The 11163-nt window shown below is 39.4% G+C and overlaps 1 protein-coding gene across 3 annotated transcripts in view; it reads left to right on the forward strand.

The window, feature by feature from the left end:
* cnot7 (CCR4-NOT transcription complex, subunit 7) overlaps positions 1 to 11163 on the forward strand; it is a 46153-nt gene that overhangs the window by 4389 nt on the left and 30601 nt on the right. For all 3 annotated transcript variants that reach the window (XM_043690166.1, XM_043690184.1, XM_043690174.1), the window contains exon 2: positions 199 to 420. In XM_043690166.1, coding sequence (XP_043546101.1) covers positions 304 to 420 — 117 coding nt within the window. In that variant the 5' untranslated portion in view covers positions 199 to 303. The remainder of the gene's footprint in view (positions 1 to 198; positions 421 to 11163) is intronic.

Below are 11163 nucleotides of genomic sequence, written 5' to 3' on the forward strand. Positions count from 1 at the left end.
ATGAGCAAGCCCATTTTCCTACAAAATGGAAAAAACTCACCATGATGAACTTGAGTTTGGAGAGTATATTTTGTCCTTAAATAGAATATCAGCAATTTGCAGAGGTTATTCCAGCCTCCTATTGATACTGAAATCCTATTGCTTGATTCGTTGCATTTTTTTTTAACATTCTAATTGTAGTCAATTTATGTTTTCAAGGTAAATAGTGAGTGAAGGTCGGGCAGTAAGCTTGGACTTCCTCATTTACAGCTCATCCATATTTAACGTGCAGTGCTTTGATGACTGCTATTTGAATTTACCAACATGCCAGCGGCGACAGTAGATCACAGCCAAAGAATCTGCGAGGTCTGGGCTTGTAACCTGGATGAAGAGATGAAGAGAATACGTCAAGTAATTCGTAAATTCAACTATGTTGCAATGGTAAGACAGCTATTTTGTCAGTTTTGAAAGGAAAAAACAACATTGTGATGTTGATTTTTTTTGGGCAATATTTTAAAATTTTTTTTCATAACCAAAGCCATTTTTATATTTATTTTCTAATAACTAATAAATTTTGGCTTAAAAAAACAGTAGAAATATTGATTGAACATGAAGGTAAAGCTTTCTATTTAGCCGTAATCAGAGATGAACCACAATAAAACCAACTTTAGAAAGGGACAAACAGTTTATATAGCTTGAGTAGTGGGTGCTGGTTGGTAGTCTTTAGTTAGCAGGAACTATTGACTGCCTTGGCAAGTGGACTTTGATTGGCCAGGGCATTGCCATGGAGGTGTGTAGAAGAGCTGTTTTCTTTGTGAAAAAAGTGCAGTGGTTGAACGTATATTCCTTCTGTTTACAAAAAACAGTGTCCAATGTGGAAGAAATGTAAGTTTCAGCACATGAAAATACGTCCCACTACAAGCAAATACGTCCCACTACAAGCACATTTTAAAGTTAGTTTCTGGTGTCCTTTTTTGCACTGTCAGGATTATTTGGTAAACTTTTACTCAATGGCAGAATCGTATCTAACGATGGACACAGTTCTGAGTTTTGCAAGCACAGGCTGATTGAGCACATTGGATAATCAAAGGACAGTGTTGTATGATGCACCAGCTAACCTGGCTTGACATTAAATGAGATAGTGAGCAGATGATTAGAACCCTACTTGCAAAGTTTCTGATTATACTAACCTTGTACTAATCTTATAGGAATCCAATTGCATATATTGTGCAGTGAATGTAAGTGTGTGGTGGATGGTAGTTAAAAAAAAAACATTCTCCATTTCTTAATTAGCATATTGAGGAAAAGAAACTAGTTGTCTGTTCAAATTCTCCTTTGAAATGGAGCATCGGATTGTGGTGCAGTATCCCTAACATGAACCGGGAAGCTGATTTCAAATCCCACCTGCTCCAGAAATGCATGATAACATCTCTGGATAGGCTGATAAGCAAAAGGAACGTTTAAAGATGTATACAGAAGTTCTTAGGTGCAGCTGCAGATTCAAATATAACAAATGTTTGATCTATGCATTGGAGGTATGTAGGCATTAAGTGGTAATTACAATAAAGACACACATGATTGAACCAATAAAAATGTTCACAAGAACCGGGTTTAGGATAGATCCTATGGCAACACCATGGTATTGTTGAAACTGAACTCCATCACGCATCTTGCTTGGTTTGTAAGTTCGACTAAAACAGGTTTACAGTGAGGTTAGAATGTAAGACTAGAAGCAGGAGTAGGCCGTCCAGCCCTTCGATTCCTGATGAAGGGCTTTTGCCCGAAACATCGATTTTCCTGCTCCTCGGATGCTGCCTGACCTGCTGTGATTTTCCACCAAACTCTAATCTTGACTCTAATTTCCAGCATCTGCAGTACACAGTTCTACCCATCCGGCCATTCAAACCTGCTCAGCTACTCAATAAGATCATGGCTAATCTTTTCGTGGACTCAGCTCTACTTACCCATCACCATATCCCTCAGAGGTTATATGCTTTGGCAGGAAAGATAGAGGATCTGAATATTATTCAGATAGAGAAAGATAACAGAAAGCTATGGAAGGATTTGGGAATCTTTGTCTATGAATCACAAAAAGTTAGCATCCAACTTCAGTGGTTGGCCTTTATTTCAAAAGGGAATGAAGTATAAAGTAAATAGGCTTTGCGAAAACAATGCCAACCACAGCTAGAATACTGTGAACAGTTTTGGGTTCCTTATCTAAAGAAATATTTATTGGCATTGAGACAGTCCATAGAAGGTTCACTAAGTGATATTGGGTATGGAAGAACTATCATCTGAGGAGATGTTGAGCAAATTGGGCCTGTGCTCATTGAAACTTAGAAGAATGATGTGCAACCTTACTGAAAAATACAAGATTCTGAGGGGACTTGACAGCGTAGATAAGGAAAGGTGGATTTCCCCTGTGAGACAGTTCAGAACCATCAGGCATGATCTCAGAATAAGGTTGGCACATTTGAGACATGAGAAATTTCTTTTTTGAGGATAGTAAATCCTTGCAATTCCTTATCGTAGAGTGCTGTTGAAGCTGGCTCTGTAAGTATACCCAAGCTGAGGTAAACGGGTTTTGAATCAGTAAGGGAATTGAGGGTAATGGGAACAAGACAAGAAAATTAAAAAGAATATTGAGATCAGCCATGACCTCGTTGAATGGTAGAGCCAATTTGATGGGTTGAATGTCCCACTTCTGCTCCTACATCCTGGTCTTATGGACACCAAGTACATTTGGATTTCCATGTTATAGTGACCTAGTGCAAATGTTAGTGGTTTTCCTGAGTGGTTGTTAGTGAACAGACAAGCAATATCAAAAGAGCACATGGATATTGCATTACTATGAATGTGTAAGTCTTCTGTGATCTTCAGTGTAAGTGGAAAATGTGCTGAAAGCTCACTCAACCATTTGACCAATCCATGTTGTGCAGAATGCAAGTTATGCATGAAGTCTTCAGTGCAACATTTTGTTTTGGTGCACATGTAAACATTATGTCCTGAGATGTGCATCCGCTATATACCTTTTGCATATTTGCATTGTTGCTAGAATAGCATGTGAGTCAGTGCTCTTCACCGTGCCTGTGATTTGCTGCCTGTATTAGCTCGGGCTCCAAGCAATCCAGCAGGATTGCCATTCATGGCCTGCAGTTGAGTAATGCAGTGACTAAAGCTAAAATAAATGGAGACTTTTTGTTATAAATTGAAATTAATTACAATGAATTTTATTCATCACTTGACAGCCCTAATGTAAAAAAGTTAAAAATCTCACAACACCAGGTTATAGTCCAACAGGTTTGATTGGAAGCACACTAGCTTTCGGAGTGTCGCTCCTTCAGACGCTCCGAAAGCTAGTGTGCTTCCAATCAAACCTGTTGGACCAAAACCTGGTGTTCTGTGATTTTTAACTTTGTACACTCCAGTCCAATGCTGGCATCTCCAAATCATGACTAATCAAATGTAGGTTGTCATCTGGTTCACTTGATCAGTGTCTTGCTTCACAGTCAGAATGTGATTCGTTGGACCAAAGGGTGGGTTTCTGTGCTGTATGACTTTGTCTCTGTGTCCTATGTAGTGACTTTATTTTGAAAAAAATCCAGGCTGACACTCTGGTGCAGAACTGAGGGAATACTGCAGTATTGGAGATCTAATCTTTTGGATTAGATATTAAACCAAAGCCTTATCTGTACACTCAAGTAGAGATAAATGATCCCATGTCTGCAACTTGAAGAAGGCTGGCATTATCCCTGTGTCCTCTCTCAATCAATATCTTAGAAATAGATGATCTGATCATTATTATGCTGCAGATTTGCAAAACTAACTGCTGTGTTTCCTACATTACAAGAATGACTACACATCAGAAATACTTTGGTTGTCAACCACATTGGGATAATCTGACGTTGTGAAATGTTGTTTCTGAAGACCATGTTTTGGTCCGTCACCACTAGAGTTTAGCTAATGCAAATAAAACTGCCTGATATTAGCTGCTAAAGTATTAAAGTCTGGTGTAAACTAATCCTATGTATTCCCATAAAATGTGTACTGAAGGTAAACATGAAATATATTTATTATATTACTTTATTTACTTCCTGTCCTTTTGAAGTTAAATGTTGTGCACTGTTTTTTACAAATTTTTGAGTAATCCTTCTTCCAAGGATAACAAAGAAAGAAAGGCACCGTTTGGAATTGAGAAAATATGACTCCAATGCGTGAACATATGTATAATGAAAATAAACCCATTAATTTTCTAACTGCAATGTTTGTTTATGATTTGCACACTCTAGTTTTAAAACATCATGCATACCACTTTAACAGAAGAATAAAGAATTATAATTTATATAACCCCCCCACCTTACCTTGACTAAATCTTGAATGCTGTAGGATTTGTTTTTTAATATTTTTATTTATATACTACATTGATTTTTTTTTGTCACAATCACCAAGATGTAGTGAAAAGTGTTATTATGCATGCTTTAAATAGAGTGCAGTATATAGTGTTACAGACACAGAAGGTGCAGAGAGAGAGGCATTTCAAATACAAATAAAGGATCTGTATATCTCATCGCTAAAATATATTTAGCTGGAAGGAATTGATGGCTCAGTTAAGACTGGATGTTGGATAAGGAGACAATAGGGAAGCAGTGGCATAGTTGAGAGAACTGATTAGATTGATCTGTTATCAGTTTGTGTGCACACTGATCTATGTCAAGGGACAGCATGTAGATGTGGCAAAGGCAATGGATGTCAATACGACTTTGAGAAAACCACAAGTGCAAAGGTTCAGGAGCTTAAAGAAATCTGTTGCTATAGATTCTGCATTGGTAAGAGCGGAGCCAAATAAAGCAGATCACTGAGTTGGACACAGAGGCATTGGAGCAGATGACCTGATAGAGTGTGGAATCATAGAGTAATATGAACAGAAAGAACCTATTCATTACATTGTTTCAGCTGGGTATTATGCAGACCTATCCAATTGGTCGTACTCTGCTCTTTCCCCATGCCCCTTTAATTGGTTATCCAATTCTTTTCTGAATGTTACTTTTGAATCTTGTTTCTATCATGCTTTTGTAGAACCACCGAAGAGGCTAATGCAAGAGCAGTTCAGCTGGTTCAACTTCCTTGCCCTTTCCCTGTAGTCCTGCGTTATTTTTCTCTCCACATAATTATTCAATTCCATTAGACCATAGGAGCAGAAATTAGGCCATTCAATCCATTGGATCTGCTCTGCCACTCAATCATAGCGGATAGGTTTTTCAACCCCATTTTCTCACTTTCTCCCTGTAACCTTTGATCCCCTTGGCAATCAAGAACTTATTTATCTTTGTCTCAAATATACTCATTGGCCTGGCCTCCACAGTCCTCTGTGGCAATGGATTCCACAGATTGACCACTTTTTGGCTGAGGAAGGCTCTCCTTATTTCTGTTCTAAAGAGTCTTCCCTTTACTCTAAGGCAGTCTTCGTCTCTCCTGCCAATGGAAAATCTTCCTAATGTCCACTCTGTCCAGGGCCAGTACATCCTTCCTGAGGTATGAGGGCCAAAATTTACTCTAAATGTGGTCTGATCAGACCCTTAAAGCCTCAGAAGTACATCCTTGCTTTTATATTCTAGATTTCTTGAAATGAATGACATCATTGTATTTGCGTTTCTGATTACCGATTCAACCTGCAAGTTTACCTTAAGAGAATCCTGAATTCGGGCTCTCCAGTCCCTTTGTACTCCAGATTTCTGAATTTTCTCCTCATTAAGAAAATAGTCCATGCTTCTATTATTCTTAACAAAGTGCATGACCTCACACTTTCTCATGTTGTATTTCATCTGCCACTTCTCTGCCCACTCTCCTAATCTATCAAAACCTTTCATTAGCTTCCCTGCTGCCTCAATACTAGCTGGCTCTCCACCTATCTTTGTATCATCTGCAAACTCAGCCAGAATGCCCTCAGTTCCTTCATGCAGAACATTTGTGGTTCAAGTGAAAAGTTGTGGTCCCAACACTGACCCTTGTGGATCACCACTCATCACTGACTTCCATCTGAGAAGTACCCTTTTATTCCCCACTCTCTGCCTTTGGCCAGACAGTCGATCTTCTATCCATGCTCGACCTTGCCTCTAACACCATGAGCCCTGCTTGAAAGCCACAATTGAATCTATCTCTACTGCGCTGTCAGACAGTGTATCCCAGGTCCTCACTAGACACTGCAAAAATCATTTCTTTTCATATTGCCATTGCTCCTTTTGTCAATTGGTGCCTTCTGGTTTTCAAGTTCTATTAATGGGAACTGTTTCTTCTTATCTACTCTGTCTAGACTCCTCTTTGGTGTTGAATGCCTCAATTAAATCTCCTCTCAACTTGTCCTTTTCTTAAAGAAGAACGATGCTAGCTTCTCTAATATATCCACAAGACCAAAATCTCTCACCCTTGGAACTGTGCCGGAAATTCTTTTTTGCAAGCTAGCTAAAAGCTTTCCATCCTTTCTCAAGTGTAGGGCCAGAATTGAACACAATAGGCCTAACCAGTGTTTTATTAAATTTTAGCATAACATTTTTGCTCTCACCATATCAAAGAACCTATTAGGTTTAAACCAGTCACCTCAATTTGTCCATCTGCCTTCAAGAAATTGTACATACACCTCAGTTCCTCAGTTTTTTTCCACTCCATTTAAGGTTTAGTTCATATTGCCTCTCATCTTCCTTCCTATCATCTTTTAATTAGCTGCAGAATCAGTGTGGGGTAATGCACAATGATTACAGTCATGGAGAATGTTGTTTGTGATTTTGCTTAGTGTTATTTCTTTGGTTTGAGAGGAGTAGAAACCTGAGTAACAGATTTAAACAAGCCAGTATATGCTTCAGAACCTTGGAAAAGTAAAATGTTGGTAATGAAATATTAGCTTTCAAGGCCAAAAAGATATGTAAGTATTTGGTGGATTTCTGACCAACTTTTCCAATGATATTGGTTTTGCTGGGGAGAGAGTGAGTCTGAGTAAAGGGTGCATTTTACAAATGGCATTTTAATATTGGGATCATGAAAGAAAGCAGTAGTAAAGTCATAGAGATGTACAGCATGGAAAGAGACCCTTCGATCCAACTCGTCCAGGCCGACCAGATATCCCTTCCCAATTAATTTCCACCTGCCATGTCCCTGGCTCATATCCCTCCAAGCCCTTCCTATTCATATACCATCCAAATGCCTGTTAAATGTTGCAATTGTGCTAGTCTTCACCACTTCCTCTGGCAGCTCATTCCATACACGTACCACCTGCTGCGTGAAAAAGTTGCCCCTTAGGTCTCTTTTATATCTTTTCCATCGCACCCTAAACCTATGCCCTCTAATTTAGTAGTGATGGAATGCTGATGAGATAAGCTACCACGAATAGGATGTGGTAGAAAAATGAAAGTGAATGATGGTTACTTTAGAAGATGACGGCTGTGGCTTTGCTAGCTTAGCAAGGGGAGGATGGGAGATCAGCAGAGCCTGAAGCAAAACAGTTTATTTACAAAACTGACTGGATTGTTGGGGAGTATGGAAATGTTGAACGGCATAACCGTCTCTATTATATATGTTGAAGACCCTTTAGGTTCCTAAAGGGCACTAAAGCAATTATAGCCTTTATCACTCATTTTTATTTGAAAGTTTGTTGATGTTCTGGTATAGTGAAATTAAAAACCCATTTCTGGAAATCTGAGATTAAAAAAAATGCTGAAAACATAGAGTAGATCTGAACTATAACTGCCGTGGGTTGTAATATTTAGTCCAGGAAACGTTGAAACATGAAAATCAGTCATAGAGTCATAGAGATGTACAGCATGGAAACAGACCCTTCGGTTCAACCCGTCCATGCCGACCAGATATCCCAACCCAATCTCGTCCCACCTGCCAGCACCTGGCCCATATCCCTCCAAACCCTTCCTATTCATATACCCATCCAAATGCTTCTTAAATGTTGCAGTTGTACCAGCCTCCACCACTTCTCTGGCGGCTCATTCCATACACCTACCACCTCTGCGTGAAAAAGTTGCCCCTTAGGTCTCTTTGATATCGTTCCCCTCTCACCCTATACCTATGCCCTCTAGTTCTGGACTCCCCAGCCCCAGGGAAAAGACTTTGCCTATTTACCCTATCCATGCCCCTCATAATTTTGTAAACCTCTATAAGGTCACCCCTCAGCCTCCGAAGCTCCAGAGAAATCTGCCCCAGCCTGTTCAGCCATTCCCTATAGTTCAAATCCTCCAACCCTGGCAACATCCTTGTAAATCTTTTCTCGTTTCTAGTTTCACAACATCCTTCTGATAGGAAGGAGACCAGAATTGCACGCAATATTCCAACAGTGGCCTAACCAATGTCCTGTACAGCTGTAACATGACTTCCCAACTCCTGTACTCAATAATCTGCCTAATAAAAGAAAGCATACCAAACGCCGCCTTCACTATCCTATCTACCTGTGACTCCACTTTCAAGGAGCTATGAACCTGCACTCCAAGGTCTCTTTGTTCAGCAACACTCCCTAGGACCTTACCATTAAGTGTATAAGTCCTGCTAAGATTTGCTTTCCCAAAATGCAGCACCTCACATTTATCTGAATGAAACTGCCACTTCTCAGCCTATTGGCCCATCTGGTCAAGATCCTGTTGTAATCTGAGGTAACCCTCTTCACTGTCCACTACCCCTCCAATTTTGGTGTCATCTGCAAATTTACTAACTGTACCTCTTATGCTCGCATCCAAATCATTTATGTAGATGACAAAAAGTAGAGGACCCAGCACTGATCCTTGTGGCACTCCACTGGTCACAGGCCTCCAGTCTGAAAAACAACCCTCCACCACCACCCTCTGTCTTTTACCTATGAGCCAGTTATATAAAGAATCTTTTCATCCTGTGAAAATAATTATTGCACGTTAGTTGTTGAGCAGTTGTAAGCTGATATTTTCCAGTGGGTGCTCACTAATTGGATTGAAGCAACTACATGACCCTTTTAGTAAACCCCTAAAGCTCATCTTATTTTCTATTGCCATATCTTAATCTTGCAGTAATTGATTTTCTTTTCATACTTTGAAATGTTTTCCTCAAGTACTGCAAAAATTGATTTCCATGGAAATGAAAATGTCACTATCATTTGCTGCACATAAGGCTCAATGTTTTGTGCTGCATATTGGCCATACTCTCACCTAATATGTGAGAAATATTTTTTCAAGTATTGATGGTATATAGCTTTGTCAATGGCCATTGTAAAGGAATATTTTGTTGATAATGAGAAATGTTGAAGAAAGTGTTACATGTGATCAACATAATTGCGTGGGGTTCCATGTAACTTTGGCTAGTACATTGTGTTTCATTTGAAAGTTGTATTATTTTTCCATATATAAAGTGACATGTTCAGCTCAAAATAAGCTGCTTTTAAAATGCAAACAAAAAAGTTTTGTTTCTATTTTGTAGGTGCTTGTGTTGGAGAGTAATCTAAACTCCAATCAGGATAAGAACTCTTCATTGATGCTAATAAGTATCACTATAAGACTACCTAAGATAAGAGCCCATGGTTTTGGGGGATGTAGTGTAGTGGCAAGGATAAAAAATTGGCTAACTAATAGAAAATAGAGTTTGGATAAAGTTGGCATTTACAGGGTGGCAATCTCTAACTGGTAGAGTGCCACAGGGATCGAGCCTGGGGCCGCACTTATTTGCAATGTATATGAATGACTTTCACAGAAGTGAAAGCACTATTACCAAGTTTGCCAATGATTTCTTTTTCAAAGTGGAAAACCAAGTAGTGAGAATGGCACGGAGTCTGCAAAGGGATGTAGACAAGTGGGTTGACAACTTGGCAGGTGGAATATAATGAGGGACAATATGAGATAATGCACTTTGGCAGGAAGAATAAAAGAACTAAATACTATTTAAATGGGGAATGACTGCAAAAAGTTGCAGCATAAAGACATTTTGGGTCTTCGTGCACAAATCGCACAGGCTAACATCCAATATTAGTAATTTGGAAGGAAAAAGGGAAGGAGTATAAAATAGGGAGATGGTACAAATGATGAAATCTCATAAAAAATAGCATATTAAACACTGCAAAGCACTAGTAAGACTTCTGCTGGAATATTGTGAACAATGTTTTGTCTATTCTAAAGAAAGGTGCATTGATATTGGATGCAGACCACAGAAGTTTCACTAGATTGATTGAATGTTTGTGGGAATGGAGGGCTTATCTTGTGAGGAGAGATTGAGTTGGTTGGCCTGGTACTAATTGGAGTTGAAAAGAATGAGAGTAAACCTTATTGAAATATATAAGATTCTTAGGGAACTTGACAGGGTAGTTTTGAAGAATAGTTTCTTGTAGGATAATGTAGGACCAGAGGACATAAATCTCAAAATAAGAAGTCACCTGTTTTAAGACTGAGATGAGGAGGAATTTTTTTGAGGGTGATGAATTTGTTGAATTCTCTACTAGAGAGGCCTGTTGAGGCTTGGTCATTAAGTAAAATCAAGGCTGAGATAAACTGACCTCTAATCTAAGGGAATAGTGTTATTATGAAAAAGCATGAAAATGGAGTTGAGGATTATTAGTATCAGCAGTGATGTCATTAATGGCACTGGTTCAAGTAGGAGAGCGTGAGGACTGCAGATGCTGTAGACTCAGTGTCAATAATGTATAGAGCTGAGAAAAGCACAGCAGGTCAGGCAGCATTGTAAGAGCAGAGGAATCAATGTTTTGGGCAGAACTGTTTTTCCAGCGCCACACGTTATTGATTCTGATCACTGGTTTAAGTCACACATAATGCAGAAAAAGATGAGCGAAATTGCTTTTGGTTAATCATCTCTGTGCCAAGACATCATTGCAGGAATTCCTCAAGGACCTATCGTAAACCTAAATGTAGACAGCTGTTTCAATGCTGAACCATAAGTGCCATTTATTGCCTATCTCCCCATGACATTATCATGGTTGAATCTGCCAGTCTTCGCTTCCTTGGGGATGCAGTTGTCCAGAAATTTAGTTGGATTGTTGTGGTTCTGTTCGCTGAGCTGGGAATTTGTGTTGCAGACGTTTCGTCCCCTGTCTAGGTGACATCCTCAGTGCTTGGGAGCCTCCTGTGAAGCGCTTCTGTGATGTTTCCTCTGGCATTTATAGTGATTTGTATTTGCTGCTTCCGGTTGTCAGTTCCAGCTGTCCGCTGCAGTGGCCGG

This window comes from Chiloscyllium plagiosum, chromosome 1 (assembly GCF_004010195.1).
Source record: "Chiloscyllium plagiosum isolate BGI_BamShark_2017 chromosome 1, ASM401019v2, whole genome shotgun sequence".
NCBI lineage: Eukaryota > Metazoa > Chordata > Chondrichthyes > Orectolobiformes > Hemiscylliidae > Chiloscyllium > Chiloscyllium plagiosum.